The sequence below is a fragment of the Peromyscus leucopus genome, chromosome 7, assembly GCF_004664715.2.
Source record: "Peromyscus leucopus breed LL Stock chromosome 7, UCI_PerLeu_2.1, whole genome shotgun sequence".
In the NCBI taxonomy this organism is placed as follows: domain Eukaryota; kingdom Metazoa; phylum Chordata; class Mammalia; order Rodentia; family Cricetidae; genus Peromyscus; species Peromyscus leucopus.
The window spans coordinates 5,402,488-5,426,150 of NC_051069.1; the positions used below are offsets into that span (position 1 = coordinate 5,402,488).

Sequence of the window (23,663 nt, forward strand, 5' to 3'; positions counted from 1 at the left end):
CAGAGTTTGGATCCCCAGCACCCACATAGCTAGAGGCAGTGATACACACCTGTAAACCCAGCACAGAGGAGGCAGAGGCAGGAGGATCTCTGGGGCTCACAGGCCAGCCATTCCAGCCAAACCTGCAAGCTTCAAGTTCAGTGAGAGACCCTATCTCAGAAATTAAGATCAAGGGACAGATGGCTCGGTGAGTAAGAGAACCCACTGTGCAAGCATGGAGACCTGAGTTTGAATCTCTGGCACCCATGTAAAAAGCCCAACATTGCTGTGTGTGCCTGTAACCCCAGTGTGGTGGGCCAGAGACAGGCAGATCCTGGAGATTCATTGAGAGATCCTTTCTCAAGGAAATAAGGCAGAGACTGATCAAGGAAGACACTAGACCTTTTCTAGTCTGTCACGTGTGGAAATGGTCATACAGACCCAATCATACACATGCACACACACCTCACACACAAATAAAATAAGATGGAGAGCAATTAAGGAAAATACCAGGTATCAAACTCTGGCCTCCACATGTACCCAAATATATGAGTGCAGACACGCACATGCACATAAAGGCACAGCAGGTCAGCAGCAGCCCCGCTCACGTCTCTATAAGATAACCTAATGAGAAAAGCAGAACGGAAGTGTTCTTATTGCTGGCCAGGAGTCCCTTCTCACTGTTAGCAGCAATGACTAGTATTGTTCTTTCTTTCGGACACTGCTACTCATACCTGGGCTTGTCCTCATAATCTCCCACCCCTTGCTTTGTGACCCAGTGCCTACTTGTGTGTGGTGGTCTCTCTCTCTGCATACACCCCCAGAACACATGCCTTTCTTCCACGGGTGGGAAAAAAGCCTTAATGAAGACACGGGCTGAAGATTTATATAGAAATACCCTCAATGGGAATCCTAGCAATGAGTTATGACTGCACAAAAATGAGGGATTAGACTAGCCATCGGTGCTGGTTTGTTTTATTAGAGTGGGACTAGATGGAGCCAGATACGAAAGAAAATATGGTCCTTGAGCTGTTAGGTAGAGGGGCGCCACTCTGTCGCCCTCAGACTTCAAATATGTCACAAAGCAAGAAACAGATACCGAGCGATGAACTTCTCAAGTCTGCGGGCAGCAGGACTAGACTACAAATTAAAGCATGAAAGGCGGCAGAGAAGAGGGTAGGAGCCTAGAGCCAGGCTGTGACGTGAGCCCAGGCCCTACCTTATCTCCACCCAGCTGCCTAACGTGTGCCTCAGTTTCTCTTCATCTGGATCTGCCTCTTAAAATTGGGGCAAGATTAACTAAGGAATTGGATGGGAAACATTTGACAAAGAGCTAAAAGCACAGGGCATGTGCCTGATAAATATTTGTGACATTTGGCTCTAGGGCACCCAAATGTCCAGCATATATACATGTATTGCATGTATGTGGCATGGTCCCCCGGAAGGAAGTCTATCCTAGGGCAGTAGATAACTGGCTTGATCAGTTTTGCTTTTGTTCTTTTGGTTGTGAAGTTCGGTTTGTTTTTAGCACTGGTGACCATACCCAGGACCCCCTCACACATTAGAAAAGTGATTTACCACTGAGCTGCTTTCCCAGCCCCTTGACAAGCTTTTTTATTTTCCCAGGTTGAGCCAAACAAAGCAGTTAGACAGCAGTAAAATCAGTTTGCTTTTATTCCACTCCCGAGGGTTGGTCCAGTGCTTGGTGGTGACGCCGATTGGACTGTCTACTGCAAACCTTGCAGAGTCTCTCCATCTCCCCCCACCTCACTACCTTCTCCTTCTTCCAGTCCCCTTCCCTTCTGAACCTGTAAGATGTCCTTTATTCTTAACAGTTCTTACTTATAAAACAGACAATTTATAAAATTGGGTATGAGTCTAGCGTCTACCTCTGAATCCCAGAGTGAGTTCTTACCATATATGGAGAGGAGATGGAGGATTCCTTGAAGGAAGAAACCCCAAGCAATAGACTATTAAATAGCAGTTATTTTTGAAGGCAAGTTATAGTCAAATACGTCTTTTCCTATGAGTCATCCCATCCTTGCCCCAAACCCCCTTCTCACCAGGGAGCCCCTCCAGAAGGAGGCCTGAACTTACATGATGTATCCGGGGTTTCTCTTTCTTGAAAGGTGACACAGTTGGCAGGCTACTTTGAGCCCTTGATCTTGGCTGCAGTCGGTGTCGCCTCCAAGATGCTGGACCATCAACAGCAGATGACAGTGCTGGACCAGACCAAGACCCTCGCAGAGTCCGCCCTGCAGATGCTGTACGCAGCCAAAGAAGGTGGAGGAAACCCCAAGGTATGGTTCAAGGCATCAGGGCTGGCTTGGGATTCCAAGCCCCTCCTGTGTTGTCTTTTCCAGTCTAAAGGAGAAATAACCCCGTGACTTTCCAAACAGGTGTAGCTGAGGGTTATTCACAAGTTCCCTTTCCTTGGTAGGCTATGTAGGCAGGAGAGTGCATGGTATGCTCATTGTGGGAATGGAGGCGGTACTCTTACTGGGTCCCTGCTAGGTGTTGACGCCTTACTTGCATGAAGGAACACCGTTTGCTTTCAGTGAAGGTGGTTTCTGTTCTTCTTATAGGATGGTGATTTAGTTTACTTACTTATTTTTGCAGGGTTGGAGGGCCTCATACCTGCTAGGCAAACACTCTTACCGCTGAGCTAACTCCCCAGCCCAAGAGATGCTAATTTAATATAACGGTGCTACCACCACCACCACCCTGTCTATTTGTAAGAAGGACATTTCTTCAGGAAGTTTCTTCTAAGAGCCAGGCATGGCAAGAGTCTGTCATGGATGACTGACCTTTTGCCACATTTTGCTTAGAACTTAAGAAGTGGTAACAGGGCCTGAAGAGGTGGCTTAGAAGAGCACTTGCTGTTCTTGCAGAGGGCCTGGCTTCCATTCCCAGCACCCACATCAAGTATCTCACAACACCTATAGTTCAGTGCCCTCTTCCAGCCCATATATACATGGTGTACATGCATATACTTAGGCACACACATACCCAAATAAATAACAACTCAGCAACAGCATGGATATATATAGAATTACAAAAGAATGTGGTCACTGAGGGAAGTCAGGAAGGAACTGGAAGAAGCAGGAACCATGGAAGGATGCTGCTTACCAGCTGGCTCTTTCCTGGACTTGTGGACTTGTGCTCAGCTCACTTCCTTACACACCCAGGACCACCTGCCTAAAGGTGTGCCATCCAAAATGGACTCGGCCCTCAGTTAAGGAAATCCCTCACAGACATACCCTCCGACCAGTCAGATAAAGACAGTTCCTCAGATGAGGTTTTTGAAGTGATTCTAGGCTGTGTCAAGTTGACAGCTAATGCTAAGACAGACCCACATTTTATTTTATTACTTATGTAGCCCCCCTCTCTCCCTCTCTCTCTCTCTTTCTCAGAAATGACCTGAATGGCTTGGTAGCCCAGGGATGGCCTCAAATTTGTAAGCCTCCCCCCAAGCCTCCTAAGGGCTGAAGTAACAGGCTTTAGCCCAGTAACAGGCATCAAGTCTGCTCCTTTAGACCCTTTGCTTAGAGGCCAAAACTACATAATTAATTAACTTAGATGTTATTATTTGGGGGATTGTTTATTAAGCTTTATTTGTTGTTGGTTTGGTGTTGTATATCTCATTTGTAGAAGAAACAAAGTTAAAATGTTGTGAGACTGGCAGGTTGGCTCAGCTGGTAAAGGTCATCGTCATCGAGCCTGGTGATCTGAGTTCAGTTCCCAGGACCCACAATGCTGAAGGAGAAAACCAACTCTTCAGTTATCTTGTGACCTCCACCCATGTGCTGTGGCATGCAGGGTCTCTCTCTGTCTCTGTCTCTGTCTCTCTCTCTCTCTCTCACACACACACACATACACCACCACCACCACCACACACGCATACACTAAATAAATGTTCACACTTATTTTAAATAAACACATAATAAAATGTTGTTATGTAGTCACCAGTAGTTCTGATTTGGTAAAACAAGCACTCCAGCAGGGTCTGGATCAGAAAATAAAGGGTTCAAATCCCAGTGCTGCTGCCTCTTGCTAGCAAGGTCTTCATTTCTTTATCTCCTCTACTGAGCAGTAAGGTTGATTGTGAGTGCCTCCTGATAGGATCTGGATGGGAGTGGTGTTTGAAAACAAGAATGTGAGCTGCAGCTCAGTTGATACAGCACTAACCTAGCATCCACCGAGCCCTGGATTCCACTCCCAGCACTGCGTAAACTGTGAGCGGTGACACACACCTATAATCCCAGCCCTTGTGGAGCGGGGAGGAGGCAAGAGGATCAGAAGTCACGGTCAGCCATTCTTCAGCTACATGGGGCGTTTGAGGCCATTGAGGGCTGACACCCCGTGCCAATCAGAGCAGTAATAAAACAAGACGCCAAGGCAGGTGCGTGCCTGGAGCACCTTCTGGGTCATCCCACCCCATTCTCTTCTATAGAGTTCCCTTCAAGTTTGCTGCATGCAACACCCCAGCCAAGCCTTACCCCCTCGGGATTATCTGTTGTCCTGCCCCACCCCTAAAGTTTTGACAGCCACTCCTGCACTCCCGTAGGTTTCTCCCGTTTTCCATGCTGCTCTGATGTCTTTGCCTGCCATCCTGGCCTTTGTAGTGGAAGTCCCATCCGGAAGGAAAAGGCTCCTTGGAAGCCGTCCTCAGACACATGTCCAAGAAAGAACAGATGTGGTTTTTCTCGTGTGTGAGGAGCAGTAATAAGGATTCACTCCAGACCCTAAAATAATGACTTCATTGTTGGCCTGCTCGCTTTGCTTCCTAGAGGGCTGCTTGTTGTTAAAGCGTGATCTCATTGAGATCCCGCTACGTCTTTGGACGTCTAAAGCTAGTGTGCTCGGCCAGCCCACAGTGTATGGACTGGGGCCAGGCTGCTTAAAGAAGATGAAACTTGCCCCTGGCCTTTGGAGCAGAAGGCCATGGTGAGGAAGTCATACCTAGGGATGCCATAGAGGAGGTGAACTCTGAGCTGACACTCTAGAAATCTGTAAAACTCAGATATGAAGCGCATGGGCTGAGGAGATGGCTCAGTCAGTAAAGTGCTTGCCACTCGAGAACGAAGGCCTGAATTCAGACCCTCAGCGCCTGCCTACAAAACTGGGCGGCGCAATACACGCAGGTGGTCTCAGCCCTGGAGACCTGAGGCTCGCTGGCCAAAATAAGGTGGAGAGTGACTGAAGATGACACCTAAGGACAACCTCTGATGTCTACACTCGTGTGCACATGTACACATGTACCTACACATACAGTCACACACATGAACATGTATACACACACAGGAGAGAGGAGAGAGAGAATATGAATCATAAAGAAGAGCAAGCCTTCTAGAGACTCCATCAGCTTATCTCTGGGGCAGACAGTGAGGTAGTTTATTGCTGGGCCCTCCAAGAGCAAAGATGTTTACTGGGAGGTTCAGAGATCATTCTGTGGTTCCCTGAAGCTTTCCCTGAATTATGTTCTCATTTCCAGAGTTGTTAAGGTCAGACCCTGGCTCTACTCCTGTCTACATCCTCGATGCCTGCTCCCAAGTGGCTGTGTGCTGACAAGCTAGGTTTGGCACCTGCCCTCAGTGAGCCAATTGAGGAGACAAGGAATGATGAAAGGCGGAGAATAATTTGTTCGTTACAGCCACACTGGGAAGAAAAACAAATAGAGGGGTCCAGTAACTTCCAAGTCCCAAGTTTAGGTTTAAATCGAGGGCAAGAAGTATGCAGTCCAAATCATGGTGTGGTCCCGCCCGTCATCATTGTCTGGGCTCCAGTCTCTCCAGCAAGGTGGTCTGACTAGTTGTCCCACTGTGAAAATCTCTTCCTAGGAGACGGCTTCCCTCTCAGACTTGTACCAGGACTCAGCCTTTGCTTTTCCCAGCATGAAATTCCTGGGGGAGACTCCAGTTTCCTGGGGAGCATTGTTTCAATAGTCTGTCGGCCAGAAGGAGGGGCACACACTCCTCTCCGTGGAACAGCTCCACCCTTGTTAAGAGTTTGCCCTCCGGAGACCTGTGAAGGCCACAGGTGAAGGCAGGCCTCTGGTTGGCAGTGGGTCACCTTGCTCCTGAAACACGTGTCATCTTTGATGTGGTCATGTAGAGTTGTGTCAATGGCGTTCTCATGGCAGCTGAGATGTCAAGGGAAACTCCCCTCTGTCTGACCTTGTGTAATGAGAACCTGTGGGGTTAGAGGCTTTCTCTAGAGAGTTCTGCACAGGAATACCACCTTTAGGACTCGTAGCAGAATAAGGCCATGAAGTCAGCTATGGAACTAAATCATGAGCTGACTCAGTTCCATCCCAAAGGCAGAATACTGTGTGTCCTGACGAGTGTCCCGAGGATAGCCGCGAGAAGCGTGTTTGACATCTTCCCAGATACCACATTTGAGGAGCTCTTCTTGTGTCCCAGGCCCATGGCTCACAGTGCCTCTTCATGGAGTTCTTCGATTTAAAAACAAAAACAAGGAGTCCCCCTCGTCTGTGTCCCACTGGTTTCCCTTCCTTCATATTCACCACAGTAAAGATGCAGTATCTTGGGCCTTTGGGGAGGCCCACACCCCGGAGTTGGGCCAGGATAACCACAGCTGTTGCACAGGCAGACCCGGTACTTGAGGACAGTGTGATTGTGATGTGTAAGTCACTGGCATTAGGTTACATCGCACAGGGTTAGCTCGAGTTCCCCACTGGCCTGCTCTTCTCGTGCATGAGGTGTCTGTACCTGTGTGGCTCATCAGCCTTCTAGAGTGTGGACTTCTTACAGTCCTCCCGTCTCACTGAAAAGGAAGCTGAGCCCTGCCATGTCACTCGTCAGTGGTAGAGCCAGAACCAGAGCCTAGGTTTCCTGCACCCATAGTTTGCCTCTTCCATCTTCCTGTGTGTGAGCTATCTGCTAGGGAGCCCTGTACCAGCATTGTTTCATGGCCATTCACTAATTCACTTTGAGCCCCGGTTTCCACCCTTGACATTGGCAAGCCTCCAGGACGCTGTTTGAAGACCATGTGGTTACTCGGGTTTTACCTGCAGAGCATCAGCCCTTGGAGGACGTTCCTCATCTAGTCTGCCAGTGTTGCAGCAATATAACTTACCACCTAGTTCTAAAGCCCCGTATGCTCTCCGCAGATTTATGTCTCTTGTATGTACCTACATACATTCCGTAAGCCAGTTTATTTATAGAACGAGGATGGTAGTGTGCTGGGCAGTGTTGAAGAAAGGTATGTTTGTTATGAAAACATTGTTTTCTTTGTATTATGGATTTTTAAATTAAATGTGTCAATTTGTGTGTTTAGGAACCTGTGGCATTCTCTGCCGTTCTGAATATAGCAGCATATAAAGCTAGTCTGGACAGTTTGGTGTTGCAATTTTCTCTTCTTATTGTAAAAAGGGATTACGTTTCAGTCTGCAAGTAAATGTGAAATCAGGGAAAGGAAACATTTTGAATGTATTAATTACATGGTTGTGTTTCTGGGGGTGATTCACCTGGGGCTTGCTTGTTGGTCTTCAAAAGTCTCACTGTACTGCTCAAGTTAGCCTTGAACAGGAGGGCCTCCTGCCTTGGCCTCCCGAGTGCGGGGATCATAGACATGCGTCACCCTGCACATCCCTGTCTTCTGATTTCTTAGGGTTATTCTTAGCAGATCAAGTGATTCTTCAGAATGAACAACGTTTCGTGCTGCTGAAGACATTTTGAATTCCCTTCTCAGGCACAGCACACCCACGATGCCATCACGGAGGCTGCACAGCTGATGAAGGAAGCTGTGGACGACATGATGGTGACACTGAATGAGGCCGCCAGCGAAGTGGGGCTGGTGGGTGGCATGGTGGATGCCATTGCAGAGGCCATGAGCAAGGTAGGCTTAAGCTGGCTCCCCTCCAACCACATCTCCATCTCTCTCACACACCGTCTCTACATGGTCTTCTCTGGGAAACTGATTGTCAGTCAAGGCAGAGACCAGCAAGCCTTCTTTTCCTGAAGGGTGTGGCTAATGAGCAGATGGTCAGTCATATATCCAACATGTTATTCTTTCTTCATTATTAATTCACCAGCTCTGTAAAGCCACTGTGTAATTCTTCCCAGTTTATATGTGGTAAAGTAGACATTGTGAAAGAATCATTGGTTTACTTGTTTGTAAAATGGAAATAATGACTTAGACCTTGTGTCCTTGTCATAGGCCTGTGATGGGGAACAAACTCCAAGAGGAGTTACAAAGTGATTTCCGAGTGTTAGCACTTGGAATGGCTACATTGGAATTGGGGAACTTTCTAAAATGCAGGATCCTGGACTCTACCCCTGGCTTGCTCTGTTGCAGTCTCGATTAAGTGGAACCTAGGAATCTTTAATGGGACTTACAAATATCTTATGCTGTTGGCATCTACTTAAATGCGTAAACCATTAAATAGTGTGTATGAAAGGCCTTGATGAGCTCTCAGAGGCGACATTTAGGAGGACAACAGGAGTCATTCCCTTACTCGGCAACCAATCAGTTGTTGATGCTTCGGGCTGAAGAGGGTTTCAGCTCCATGGTTTCTGTTTGTCCTGCAAGGATTCTGTCTCTAGTCCTTTTGATAGTGTTGGGGTAAACAGTTGTTCATCAACGTTCGATTGTCAGCCTGTGAGGGCAGGGACAGTAGTGTTAGACAGTGTCTGTGTCGGAGAATACCTGCTGCTGGATTGTGAGAACATCGGTATAGTGCTTCAGGATAATATGCAGTCTGAAATTGCTGATGTAGCGATTAGTTGCCCCGGTCTCCATAAAGGAATGATTCCATGGAATGATCATTAGAGTAAGGGCTCTTCAACCTTCTGCATCATCTTCACACTAGTGAAGGAGCATGCATTGGACCATGTCTCCCTTAGAAGACCTGAGGCTCTACTTTCTCAAAGTCTCTATCAGTGTCCACTGTGTGCTGCTTACCATTCAAATGTGGATGGCTTGGCAGATAATAAGTAAATTCTCATCCTCCTCAAGGTCATTGAATGAGGCTCAGGAGATTTTGTTTGACTTTCAGAACACCAGAACTTTGAAAACAAACCACATGTCCACCAGGAGTGTTAAATAATGGAGTCCACAGTTTCTTAGTAGCAGTTAAAAGTCAAACAACCCTCTTTTTCTTGTTCAGTATTAATGTAAAAATAGGGAAATGTCCTATAAATCCCCAGAAAGTGAAAGGAGGTCCCTGAAGTCTTTCTTTGATAGCCCATGAGCCTCACTTACTGTGAGATTTCCTCAGTTGCCTGTCCAGGTCCCACCGTGATGTCAGGATGCTCCATCCAACAGATCTCGCTTCACTCCCACCCCTCTCCATGCCCCTTCCCCTTTGCTGATGCTGTCCTCACAATAGTTGGCTCCCCTGTGTTGATTTTCACACCCTCTGTTGCCGATCCTGGAATATCATTTGCGTGCTATTCAACATCATGATGATGAAGATGTTGGTAGTGGTGAAGCAGGTAGCCTTTTCCTTCACTGGAGTCTTTGGCTTTTCCTCCCCCTCCTTCTCCATCTTCATAGTCATCCTTTCTTCCTTTTCCTAATTGCTGGTACACTTAGAGGCAGGCGAGCAGTGGGTTGTTCTTGGCTGCTCCAGTTCTCTGTCGATGACTTAGACCATCACTGGGCATTCCCCTGCACAGATGTCGGTGGACTGTAGTTTTGGCACGGGTGTCCTTGGTGATGTAGATTCTGCCTCCTCTCCTACCTCATCTTCCACCACTCTGTATTCTCCTGGAAGCATCATCAGACTCACACGTATCGCCATGTGCTCGAATGCTTTCCCTCTTCCTGGCGTTCCTTCCCTACCGTTTATGTGGGCAGCCTCCTCCTTATCTGAAAGACTTAGCTAAATCACTGTTCCTCTGAAATACTGCCCACTCCTGTAAGATAGAACCGGGACCCCATCTTGCCTGTATCCTCTGGATGTCTTACTTATACCTCCATTGAAATTCTGATTGTAGAAGTTGGGGTTGAGTTTGGATCAAAATTTTTCCTAAGTTGCTAATTTTTATAAGTACTGCCTCCGATTGACCAGGCTTCTTATGACTCCTGGGCTCTTCTCTTCTCCACAGCTGGATGAAGGCACACCTCCAGAACCAAAGGGAACATTCGTTGACTACCAGACAACCGTGGTTAAATACTCCAAAGCTATTGCCGTCACGCTCAGGAAATGGTAAGGAGAAAAGGAGCCACCCCACCCACTGTGGGTTGCCCTTCTGTCTGCTGCCATCCGAGTCTTCAAATCTGGGATCTGTGTTGGAGAGAGTGGCCAGCCCATGATGCCAGTTCCTCCCGGACGCCAGCTCCTACCTCCTTTATGTAGTCCCTCTGGCTGCTTGTGGTCTAGAATCCCTGGAGACTTGGGCATGAGGACAGGGAACAGAGGCAGAAGAGAACATTCAAGAAGGCAGGAAATAAGAAAGAAGGTAGCATTAAGGAGGAATGCTCATCTCTGAAAGGACTCAGGGTGTTTTTAATAGATATAAATTCTAGTATAAGAAAAGATATTTGGGAGTAAAATAGTAAAAAGATGAAACTGTGGAACCAAATCAAATCATAACACTTGGGCAATTAGTCTTGTAGGCAGAGTTAATGTGGTTTATTTTTTTTCTTAATTCCTGACAGCAGAAGCTGTATCACTCTTGAACGTAATTTTTTTTTTTTCACTGAAACATAATGCAAAAACACTGTTCCAGATGAATCTTCGTAAACGGCACTGGGAAGCAGTGTGTGCTCTCTCGATGTTATAGAGTTACATGAAGGATGACAAATGAGACCTTCAGAGAGTTAATACATAGAACGTGTGCCTCTCCACTCGGAGTCCCAAATGCTGTAGATTAGGGAGGATTGCCGCATAAGCCTGAGCTGGGGATTGAAGTGGCCCAGCTGCAGTGGCCGAGGCACTGGTCTCACTGACTCTGTCATGTAATTGTGTGTCCACTAGAGGTTGAGCTTGGCTCACGGAGGCCTCCCTGCCTGCTCTCCTCATGCATGGGAACTCTGTACCAGGCCTACTGTTGAAATGAATGTGGCCTGAGGAAGGAGGGAGAAGTCAAAATCACTTCTGAGTGTCCTGGCCAGCTGGAGCTACCCCAGGACTGTCCTTTCAGGGGAGGACAGGGAACAGATCAAAGGCCCCTTCCTGTCCAGTGTGGCAGGGGGAGGAAGCATTTTTGAATGGCATCATAAAGTTTCTGGAGAGTCTTCTGGACCAGGCTCTGAGCCAGGCTGTGTCATGCCTTGGTACCTGTGGTTCCCAGCAAGCCCAGCCACTAGTATATGGCCATCCTGAGGTAGCTAGCCTGGCACTTTAGGTTGGAGCCTAGGCACTCCTCACCTGGTAGGTAAAGAATCTTTGTATTCCTGTTGACAGGGCACAAATGGTACCACTCAAGATGCAACTTCCTTCTCTTGGGATCCAGGTTGTATTCCTTGGAACCCACTTTTGGATGAGGGTTGTGACATTATGTCTTAAAACATACCTTAGATGGGATGGATATTCCCATGTTGGTAGATATAGAATCATTTAAAGAGGCTTTTTAAAAGTCCTTAAAGCTGGGCATAGTTCCAGCCCTCAGCAGGTAGAAGCAGGGGGATTAGGAGTTCAAAGCCATCCTTAGCTACGAACTGAGTTTGAGGACAGCTTGAGCTACACAAATGGAATAGCCCTTTAAAATCAAGGTGTTAAAGGGCATAGAGAATGTCACCAGTAAGGTGGCTCAGCAGGTAAAGATGCTTGTAACCAAGGCTGATGACCTCCATCCAGTCCCTGGAACCCACACAGAGGAAAGAACCAACTCCTGTGAGTTGTCACACACACACACACACACACACACACACACACACACACACACACACACGCAGCACAACTACAAATAAAAATAAAATATTTTTAAAAGAGTGGAGAGAAGAAATCTAGGGCAGGAGTGAAGTCCCTAGAAAAGAGACAAAGGATGTCTTTTAGGTGACCTACAAAAAGCAGATGCAGAGACTAGGTAGCATTAAACGTCAGCACGCTGTGCTGAGGTGCCGAGAGACGGAGTGTGTGGACTATCACGTTTCTGGCAGCACCTGGTCGTGCTTTGTACCAATTCTCCCCAAGACCTGATTCCCTTCACTCATTCCCTGATGTTGGCTTCTCCCCTAGGTCTCATTCAGTACTTTGTAGCAGCCCTGTCCTCAGATCCTCTCTTGTCTAGATCCCCAGTAGAAACCTGGGTACACCATCCACAAGCCTCATTCCCCAAAGTTCCTGTGGGAATTCCTCTGGTGACCCCAAAAGGACAAGCTCCCTGAGATTGGCCCCCAAGGACCCGGCTCCACGCTGCACGGCCTGAATGCTGAGCATGTGCCCATCTGGCCTGTGCTGCAGGGTAGTCACAGCTCGGGCCTGTCACGTGCAATGCAGCATGGCCTTTGCTTGAATCGCCCTCCCCAGTGTCCAGCCCTCATGGCAAACAAGGCCTGGCCTTCACCTTCCCCGGGGGCTAAAAGTGAATGAAACCCTGTGCCTTCCCAGGGTATTAACACGTGGTTCTGACGCTTCTCTTTGTGTATGTGTGTATGTATTTGTGTCTTGCTTGTTTTCTTTTTCCAGATGACTAAGTCGGTTACTAACCCGGAGGAGTTGGGAGGCCTGGCTTCACAAATGACCAGTGACTATGGGCACCTGGCTCTCCAGGGCCAGATGGCAGCAGCCACCGCCGAACCAGAGGAGGTCTGCCACCTTAAGGCCCCTATCTTAAGAAGCAAACGCATGGTGCCCATTCCTGGGGATGGGAAAGGGGAGGACCCTGTAGTCTAGTTCTACAAGACCCCCCATCACAGCAGCCAGGCTTCACTCCCACTACTGTGCAACTGATGTCCCAGATTCACTCAGACAACCCCTCATTGTGCCCAAAACATGGACCCTTGCTGAGGCCAGCTGACCAAAAGCTTGGACCCCCTGGAGAGGGCTCTCAGATGGAAGAGTTCTATTTACAATGCTCTGCCAGCTTCCTTGCAGCTGCCCATCACCCTCTTAAAATGCCCAAAGCTGGGGCTGCCCTTCCTGCCCACCCCACCCCCCAGCACATCCCACCAGTCATGCTTATGGTTGCCAAGTTTCCCCAAAATATTAGATCCACATGTGGGATTTCATATCTCCTGTCTTGAGGAAAGCCTGCTGGTAGTGATACAAAGTCCAGCCTGGAGGTGCCTGGCTTTCTAGAAACTGGCTAGATCCCACCCACCATGACACCTCCATCATGCTCTTCAGAACCCACCTGCCTTCCCGATCCCTTTCCATAGAGGCTAGTGTAGATGTGGCCTCAGAAAGTCTGTACTCGTAAGAGTCTTGGGACAGCAAGTTTGGCCACTGTTGGAGAGCAATCATCTCTGGAGGCTGTGAGAAATAGAGGGGCTGGCGGCAGCTGTCTTAGTGTGAGCACCTAGAAGAGTGTCTAGAGAGAGCCCAAGAAACCATATGGCTCCTTAGAGAAAGTTCAGTCTGGAATACAGAATGATGGAGGAACACGGGAAGATACAGGTAACAAATTCTGTGAAAAGCAAGCCGCTTGTTGAATGTAAATCCTGTTCAGTATTTTCCTAAACCTTTGGGGCTGTGGAAGCCACAGGTTTGTCACTGGTCTGCTCACTTCCCTGAAATGACAGACACTGTTCCCACCCACCCAGTGCTGCTGAGTCTGCTGGGAATAGTCAGGACCAAGTGTGTCTAACAAAGGCTTTTAGAAACAGCTGTAGCAACACAGACCCAAAACACATCATTTTCTAACATGTGTCGTAACAATGCATGTGAACAGACATAGCATATATATGTACTAAGGTACATATATATCCAGCATGGAGTTCCTTAGGTTTCTAACCATGCCCCTGTCTTCAGATCGCAGAGCACTCAGTTAGCCTCCGCACGAATAATTGCATTTGTAATAATTACGTTAAGTCACCAAGAAAAATACCGAATCTTGATTCCTTTTACACAGCTCCCCCTCCTCTTCCTCTTCCTTCTCCTTATACTCCTCCTTCTCTTTCTTTTTTAATAGTCTCCCTGTTTTAGTAAGACTAGACGATAATTCTAGTCTGTAATTTATCTAGACATATAATTCATTTGATCAACATGTAATTTTGAATTTCATAAACAAGAAGAAGAGAACTGGTGGTGCAGTCAGGGAACGTTCGTACAAAGGAAAGGATTGTTTTGCTTTGGGAGGGGATCAAAAACAGATACCATGATTGCCAGGGAGGTTTGGACCCCTCGCCATGGAAAGCTTTGTGCATGGGATCCACCCTCATCTGTGGGGATTTGGAACACTGGCCTGCCCTTTCCGTAACGGAGTCCTCCTGAGCTGCCCACACCGGTGCAGGCAGTGAGCAGAGCCTTGCTGCAACCCAGAAGCCACACCAGCATCCAGGCAGCCAGGAAAAGAATGCATCACTAACCTCACAGCACATCACTTTGCTGGGTGCTGGGTTTTAACCTCTGACGTTGTCAGCAAGGTTTTCTGTTTTCAGCGGGGCATCTTGAGATGTATTTTACAGTCCAGGCACAAGAACAGTGTGACCCACAGCCAAAAATGGCAGGGAGAATATAAGGTTACTAGAGGCTTGTGCAGGAAAGTTCTTGGCGTACATTTGCCAGACAGATGCTTGGGAGAAAACTGAGAGGGTTAGGAGGTCCCTAAAGCAATGTAGGTTTTTTTTTTTTTTTAAAGCATGCCAAAATTGTGAAAGTTATTTGTATACCCGAGAGGGCCCCATATCCCAGCATGTGAAAATATTTACATCTAGGGCAAGCGGGAAGCCTTTCCTGCAGAGTCTGCGGCATGCCCCGCCGAGTCCCAATTCTGGTCTTTTCCACAATGTGACAATTACAGGAAAAGCTGGACCTCAGTCCTCGAACATCAAACAGGATCTTTCTCTGTTTATTTTTCCATGGAAAGCTCAAGGCTTTGTTAACAGCGCTGTGGAAAGTCTTCAGAAAAGTGAAAACCCCCTGACAGCTTTGCAACTTAAGATTAGTTCCTCCCTGAATACAGAGAACAGAGAGGGCAGGGAGATGGCTCAGTCATCTACAAGCAGGAGGCCCTGAGTTCAGATCCCCAGCACCCCTGTGAAAAGCTGGTCCTAGCTGCACATGCCTCTGATCTTAGTGCTGGGAAGTTAGAGGCATAGCGCCAGGGCTCACTGGTCAGCAAGTCTTAGTCAAATCATAGAGTTCCAAGTTCAGCAAGAGACCCTGTCTCAAAGAATAAGTTGAGAGAATTGAGGAAGATACCTGACATTGACCTGTGGCCTCTACATGTGCATACATGGGGCCATGCACCCGCATACACATACAGAGAGCAGAGGGGCTGAAAATGGGGAGAAGGGAAGGAAGGATGGAGAGAGGAGGGAGGGAGGGATTGAGATCCTAGGAGCTACAGCTCCTAAATATAAGTCCTGGGGAAAAGATTTAGTGACTGTAGCTCTGTCTCTGGAGAAAATCACCTCACCATTTTGTAAGCCAGGGAAAGGATTTGTCAAGTGGCTGGCCAGGAAACATGCCTGCACCCCAGGTGGGATGGTTGTACACTCTGACATTTAAAAAAAAAAAAATCCACCTAAAACTTGCTATCTGGTGGCGAGAAAGTGATGCCTGGTTCTGTTCACACTGTTTCTCCTGTTACATTTTCTAAGTTGATCCCGCAAGTTCCAAAGCCACCCTTGTCTAACTCTCCAGGCAAGCAGTTCTGGACCCAGTTGCTTTTAAAGTCTGCGAAAAGTCATCTTGTTTTGTTTTGTCTTGAGCAGTAAAGGGAGAATGATCTGTTTTTCCTGGACAACTCTCCCCCGTCCCCATTGTAATCAGATCTAGATAGACTCTACCAAGCCCGGGCCTTTTTTTTTTTTTTTTTTTTTTTTTTTCAATTTCCTTTAAAGCACAAAAGCAGATGGTTTCTCCACAATATTTTTCTTTGAGCAAGAAGGGAATTGAGGGTTTTTCTTGAGGCTCAAGTAATGCTTTCCTAACGTTGCCAGTTAAAAACCCCAAGCTGTGTGTCTTTGAGCAGCATTCCTTTATACTAAACACTGGTCGTACATTCAATCCACCCTGTGGGTCTCGCAAAGTTGGGCCAGACTTGCTGAGAAATTTAATGTTGCTTTGGGAACTGGGCAATCCTTAGTGCTTATCAGTTGAAACACAATCTTAAAAAGTGTGTTCCCTTTCTAGGAAGCTCCTCCAGCCATAAAAATTTCCAGTGAAATTGCCAGTAGACTGTGTTGATTCTGTGGCCCTCTTCTATTTACGTAGTCCACCATCTCACAGTAACCTGGGAGGTAGTGGGAGTGATGAGTGCCAAGGCCAGGTGCCCGGGCGGGTCCTGTGCATTTATCTTCAACCAAGTGTGCAAGCCAAGGCTCATCTGTTCTCCATTTCAGAGATAACTAAACTGAAGCTCAGAGAATTTAACAAAACTCTGTTCTTATTAAAACCACTCTTAAAGACTTAGAGGGTTTTTAACTTTTTATTTTAAAATTCTCCGGGTGCTGCTTCCACATTCCCTTCTCCCCTGGTGTCACCTGCAGCCCCCTGTCATTCGGGGATCTGTGGTCATCCTTCATGTCAGAGCTCCCACCTTTAATTTATTGCAGACCCATGGATACACGGCGTTCAACTTCATGGAAGCTTTTAAAGACCAAGTTGACTTTGAAACTAATGTCACATCCCCTGGCTTCACCTTGATGTCATGTGTAAACCACCAACATATCTTGAAAATAGATCTGATTGTCTCAGCACTTGGGTGGCTGGAGCAAAGGGATCCCGAGTTCCCGGACAGCCTGGGCCACATGGCTTGACTCTTAGCTCAAACAATGAATATTTGAATGGCATCCCCGCTGTCAGCAAACATCTTTCCCCCGCTCGGTGGTGTGTTGTCGCTGCATCAGTCCAGATGTGTATAGAGCTGGCATGCTGTGGACTCCCAGGCTACCTTTCCTACTGTGTATCCCAGAGAGGGTCAGCAGGACAGGACAGCCTGAATTGTGCAGAGCCTCTGCAGGGCCCGGTGCTCACACTAGAAGACACCTGGAAAGCAGACGCTCACCCTTCTGCATCTGATGAACGTTCTGCTAAGTGGCTTTCAGAGTCCTGTGGCCCTTCCCCTCCCCCAAAGCAGCCAGTAGTTCTACACTAGGAAAGCAAGCATTACAGTCCTTGCCACTCTCCAGAGTCACTCTTCCCTAACCTGTGACTAATGAGATAAAAGCAGGAGATGGTGTCCCCTGGGCCGCAATCTCCCCAGAATTATTTACAGTACCTGAGTGAGACCTTTTGGTAAACATTCTTGATAGATGCCCTGGCTTGTAGCTATTGTTGATTCTTGACAGTAACACTGACTCATGCTTGAAGTTTTTGCTCTTCTTTTTAGTGGCTTACCTAGCCTGGAAGGCAGTTCGTTTGTGGCTGTATTTATCACACTCAAAGTGAAAACTGATACAGAACAGGACCAGAGGAATGCATGCTTTGGGAAGGTGGAGGGGGAATTTAGAACAGCTTGAAGGAGACAGCTAGCAGCTTGGCTATAGTGAAGTTCATTTGGCTTCTCTTAGACAAACTACTACCGCCTTCGAATTGTGTAGTCCGACACCCTTAATAAAATGCATGCCCAGGCTGGGGCTGTAGCTCTGTTGGTAGAGTGCTAGTCCAATGTGTGTGAGGCCCTGGGTTCTACCCCCAGCCCCACAAAGACTGGATTTGGTATAGCACATGTCTGTAGTCCCAGCACTTGAGATGTGGAGGCAGGAGGATCAGAAGTTCAAACTCATTCTCAGTTACAGTCAGTTCCAGGCCAACCTGGATTATATGAGATCCTGCCCTAATTTATTTTAATCAAGCAAATAAATAAAGTAGGAATGCATGTCTGCTGAGCCTTTAGAGCTAAAAAGGGAAAGTCAAACCCAACTCAGGACACAGGAAGCCTGTGATTGTTTTCGCCATGAATATAGCTCAGGAAGGGATGTTCTGTTTGGTAAATATACCAGTTTTATGAAAATCTGACCCCTTTAATTATGCTTAATGACAAAGGTGTACTTTGAACTCATGAAATGAAATGTATAGAAAAGGCCTTGGTGTACTAGAATTCAAAATGCTTGTTGAATAAATAACACAGTTATCCCACAGAGTTCAAGCTGAGGAACATTTATTCCTCAGGTATAGTCTCTCAGGTAGCTTGGGATCCAGATAAGCTAGACCCCCAGAAAAGATAAACACACACCAGGAAGACATTATGCTATCCCCATGAGCTACAGGCTTGCTTAATGGAGGCCGTGGGCATTTTTACAGTCGTTTCACAGGAAGGTAAATCAACTAAATTCCGTACTTCACCAGAGAGGGGTTCCAAACAGAATGGAATTTTCCTAGCCAGGCTCCCAGAGGGCACAAGAGAAATTTTCCACCTAGGGCAGGCCTTGATGGCAGGGTCCCTCACACTCCTTCCCGCTTCTGGCTTTGCCTCTGTAGATCGGATTCCAGATTCGCACACGTGTGCAGGACCTGGGTCATGGCTGTATCTTCCTGGTGCAGAAGGCGGGGGCCCTCCAGGTGTGCCCCACAGACAGCTACACCAAGCGGGAGCTGATCGAGTGTGCCCGTTCCGTCACTGAGAAGGTAAGGGGTAAGATGGATATAGTCACTGTGCTGAGCACTGACATTTAATGTGACCAGCTCTGGTGGGGACGAAACCAAAGTTCATCCAGCTAAGGCAGCTGTCTCCCTCACCACCCAGATCCTCCCCAGTGGAGGTGCTGTCACAGACCCTGAGAAATTCAGGGCAAAACAGAGGCAGCCCCGGGAAAGTCGGGAACTCCCTACAGATGGCCCTACCAAAGTCAGTGTGGGGAGCCAGCCAGGGGAAGGTTGATGCCGCAGCCCAGCCTGTAACAGTTGGTCTCCCTTTCCAAAGAGTTTCTAAGTGCTAGATCTGGGACAGAAAAATTAAAAGAGCTAGGTAGAGTGGTACAGCTGAAATCCCAGCATAGGGGAGGCTGAGGCCGGAAAGCCAGCCTGGGATATATATAATATATAAAAAAAATATATATGAAAAAAAAAAAAAAAAAAAAAAGAGAGAGACCCTGTCTCCAGAGGCAAAACCACACAAACAAGACTGCAATCTGCTTGCTATGTGACCTCTTCATTTATATACCATGAAGCAGCGTGGTCTCAGTGACTTTAGACCGTCCCCTGATGTCCCATGTACCTGCCCTGGGCTTCTGAGCCTCGGGGCTGTTGTTCCGAAAGACGGAGGTCAGGAGTGCAGCGAGCAAGGCTTGAAGAGTTTATCAGTTGCATCACCTGTCTAAGCCCCAATGACCTCCTCCATAAGACGAGCACACAGATGTATGATCTCTGACTCATAGAATCGAGGTGTGTCAAAGTGCCAAGTGCTGTGCCAGGGGTGTAGCTAACATTTAACAAATCTTAGCCCCCAGCCTCTGTATGCTTTCCTCAAAAACCCTTGTCTCCCATGACGTTTCCCTAGCTAACAAGGCCCCATTAGATCGACTCTCCGTGCCCAGTAGCTCTCTTATCCTCCCAATGTGCCAGCCCTTGGCTTTGTGTCTGTATCAGAGTCCTTCTGTGGTGACCGTTGCAGCTGCAGCAGGCTGGAGCATCCATGCGCTGTAGTTCCTCTTCACTCCCATGTGCATAGAGCTTCGTATTGTTCAGAAACTTGGCCACGAGGCTGGAGGCCTGGGCAGAGGAAGTGCTCCATGGGAAGCTGCTTACAGAGGCTGCTCTGTCAGTCAGCCCTGGACCAGGCCGAGCCTCCATCTGGCAACCTCCCCCAGCCCACAGGACTGGCCAGCTACTGGGCTCTCCAGTAAGAATTAAATCTCTCAGCTGGAGGAAGGCACCTTCCTCCCTTCAAAGGCCTTGTCCCGTAGTTCCCCAGGCACCCAAGCTGCATACAGAATCATCCTGAGCTGGCCTTGGTCTTGCAGCCTCTCACAGCAGAGTGGCCCGACTTGGGACATGTAGAGAAGAACAGAGGTGCGGAGATGGCCAGTAGCTTTTTGGCTATTTCTTGCTGCAGGTCACCCTACCTGTGTATCTTGTTGTCTCTGCATATCTTGGGTGTCAGTAGGGTGTCTCCCATCCATGAACCCATTTGTGTCAGACTTAGTGGCTAGTAGATGCTCAGTAAATACCTATTTTTGGTACACTTCCACGGTGGGTGGGACTGTTTCTGGGCTCTTCTTTCATCCTGGATGAGAATCTCTCCTACACACATACTCAAGACATCTCATAACTTCCAGGCCTTTGCCGCCCATCCTAAGAGTTCTTTCCAGAAACTGTTGACTTCGTTCCCAGACCAGCTCTGTGTTGGTCTGACTCGTCTTTTCCTGGTGAGACCGAGTGACATTTAAGGAAGTGTCAGACAATGAGGAGGTGTCCTAGCTGCATTTATGGCTGTGATAACGTACCCTGACAAAAAGCAACTTAGGGGAGAGAAGGGTGTGTTTTAGCTCACAACTCCAGGTTACAATCCATTGGTGGGGTAATCACAGCAACAAGAACTTAGGACAGTTAGTCACATCGCATCCACAGTCAAGAGCAGAGAGAAATGAATGCCTGCATGCTTCGTGCTCAGCTAGCTTTCTTTACTCTTGATACAGTCCAGGGCCCCAAACCAGGGAATGGTACCGCCCACAGTGGGCTCACCTCAATGAACCCGGTTATGGAAAAATCCACAGCAGGAGTGTTGGCTCAGTGGTCAAGAGCACCAATTACTCTTGCAGAGGATCTGGGTTTGATTCCCAGTTCCCACATGGTGGCTCACAACTATCTGTAACTCCAGTCCCAGGGGTTATGACATCCTCTTCTGGCCTCTTAGGGTACAAATAAAATAAAAAAGGAAGAAATCCCTCACAATAGGCCCCTGAGCCAACCTGCTCTCAAGACAGTCCCACACTGAGACCCTCTTCCCAGGTGAGTCTAGGTTGTGGCAAGTTGGCAATCAAAACCAACCATCCCAGGAGAAGAAACAGTTCTTTGTAGGCCTCTATTGGAGAAAATGGTCCCTGTGTCCATCCTGCCAAACTATATCCACAAGTCTCCTGAGACCTGAGGGGCACAGGAAAGAACATCCCAAACTCCATGCCTCTATTCATGCCTTGACTTGTTCATCCCCTGCTTGTTCAACACGCTTCAAGAAGTGAATTTGCCTTATAATCCCAGCACTGATGAGGCAGGGACAAGCAGAGCCCTGGAACTTACTAGCCAACTGCTCTAGCAGAATCTGTCAGCTTTCAATGAGATACTGTCCCACCCCATGTGTCCCACCCTACCACCACCAGGGGGTAGAAAAAAAAGTGCAGTTTGGTGAGCAACTGAAGAAGACATCTAGGGTTTGATCCCTGCCCTCACCCCTACTCCCCCTCACCCACACATGGTGTATACATAAGTGTATTTACAAAGCATTTACGTGCGTCAGCGTGGTCAAGAATAGCAGATGTGTACAGGCAGAGATTAAAGAGCCTTCAGCTGCCCTGTGACAAACTGTTTCTAATCCACAGGACAGTGGGCTACTCTGAGGACAGAATAGTGTACTTGGAATCCTTGTGCAGAACTGCCTCTGTCTGCAAAGAGACTAGAGAGGCATTCTAGGGGGTCCTGGAACTATATTTCACAGGATGAGCACATCAGTGCTGGAGGAAGAGAGCAGGACAGATCACTTCGCCCTAAGCAGGAAGGCAGCTGTGTAGGGACCTGAGTAGCTGGCAGACTTGACAAATGTTGTGGTCCAGTGGACGCACGGTGTGATTGCGAACATGTGGGGCAATCAGGCTGTGGGTGTAGAAAGTGTCTCTGGGAACAGTAAGGGATGAGGGTAGAAGCTGGCACTGGGGGTTTCTGATACAGAGTGTGCCAGGGTGAAGCCCTGAACCAACTTCCTGGACCCTCAGGTCATTGCATTACTACTTAGCAGTGGACAGTAGCATGCAGGAGTCCTACTGGGATCCATTCTGGAAAGTGGCCTGTCCTGCATGGCCAGGTGAATGATGAGTATTAACAGTAGTCGTGCCTTCCAGACCTAACTGGAGGGGTGGAAATTGCCACCCACGTCTCAGGAGCCCAAACCTGATCCCTCAGTATTGTGTCAGAAGCATCGTACTTGGTGACTTGACTTGGTGAGCACTGCCTGCCCTCCAGGAAGTAGTAGCAACCTACAGACACCTAATTGGTTTGCACTTTGCACATGTTATGTTTTAATTAGCCGTTTTATGTTCAAGGAAGCCGAGGCTTGGTGCAATGAAGTAGGCTGTGCCTAAGGTCAGGTGGCCTGTGAATGGTGAAGCTGATATTCAGACCCAGGCTCCTGGCTCTAAGCTTGGCCTGTTAATCTCTGTGCTGTATCAGCTCTGAGAGAATTCAGTCTGTTCAATGGTGGCGCACTTTTTTTAGTCTTCCTTTCTCCATCCCTTGTACAGGTATCATTGGTGCTGTCCGCCCTCCAGGCCGGAAACAAGGGGACCCAGGCCTGCATCACGGCTGCTACTGCGGTGTCTGGGATCATTGCCGACCTGGACACCACCATCATGTTTGCGACGGCAGGGACACTGAATGCAGAGAATGGCGAGACCTTTGCAGATCACAGGTACTGGGGGGAGACCCCAGCGGGCATACCTAAAACCGGCAATCACATTGGGTCACCCCACCCTGCCCAGGACTCAGAAATGTCATTATCCACTTTGATATCAACAAGATTCCCAGTGGGGGACGTGAACCACAGGGTCAGGATGAGCTCCACTGACAAGTTAGAAACAGCCTTCCCCAAGGGAGGATGGCTTTTTCATGTTTGCTCACCAGGGGCTTGCCCCTCTGACTGCCCACAGACCAGACCCAGCAGGACAGGAACGGCAGGGGCAGGCATATTTAGCAGTCACTTCCCAAAGCCTCCTGCCTCCTTGGAGCCTTCATTCAGCAGACCTGTGTCCGCGGCTCTGCGTATTTACTGCTGATGACCCTAAAACCCTTACCATGTGTCCAGCCTCTTGTCTCTCCAACCTGAGTGACGGAGTGAAGATTCTCTGTGCTCTGCTGTCTGTCTGGAGCCTGGCCCTGTGGGCTTTGATTCGCAAGCATGATGTGCAAGCCATGTGCCCTTGTGTGGCTGGGAAATACCTGAAGAGCTTGTGGGGCCGTAGGAAGAAGCTGAGTTTCCCCCTAGCTCCAGTGCTGAGCTCTTCTCTGGAGTTGCTTCCCAGTCTGGCTACATACTGCTTGAGGCTCCAGCCTCACATGCTTGGAAGACTCCCCTCCCCCTGAGAGGGGGGTGGATCACTGGGGCCTCTCTTCCCAAAGCCCCTGTGAATTTCCTTCCTCTAAAACAACTACAAGTGAACAAGTTTTGTTCTGTTTTCCCCCGTCTCTCTGACCTCCCTGCTTTCTCAGGGAGAACATTCTGAAGACGGCCAAGGCCTTGGTGGAAGACACGAAGCTGCTGGTGTCAGGGGCCGCCTCCACTCCAGACAAGCTGGCCCAGGCAGCTCAGTCCTCTGCAGCGACCATCACCCAGCTTGCCGAGGTGGTCAAGCTGGGGGCCGCCAGCCTGGGCTCCAATGACCCTGAGACCCAGGTATGGATGGGGTCTGGGGACTGCCTTGCCCTTTTTCCTATACACCCTGCATCGGGCTTCAGAACT

At 48.3% G+C, this 23,663-nt stretch overlaps 1 protein-coding gene across 1 annotated transcript in view; it reads left to right on the plus strand.

Moving 5' to 3' along the window:
* Tln2 (talin 2) overlaps positions 1-23,663 on the plus strand; it is a 427,714-nt gene that overhangs the window by 355,332 nt on the left and 48,719 nt on the right. Inside the window, exons 42-49 of the mRNA XM_028864471.2 lie at positions 2,109-2,279; positions 7,693-7,839; positions 10,053-10,153; positions 12,128-12,137; positions 12,578-12,697; positions 18,479-18,625; positions 22,450-22,616; positions 23,414-23,597. Of these exons, the coding sequence (XP_028720304.1) occupies positions 2,109-2,279; positions 7,693-7,839; positions 10,053-10,153; positions 12,128-12,137; positions 12,578-12,697; positions 18,479-18,625; positions 22,450-22,616; positions 23,414-23,597 (1,047 nt within the window). The remainder of the gene's footprint in view (positions 1-2,108; positions 2,280-7,692; positions 7,840-10,052; positions 10,154-12,127; positions 12,138-12,577; positions 12,698-18,478; positions 18,626-22,449; positions 22,617-23,413; positions 23,598-23,663) is intronic.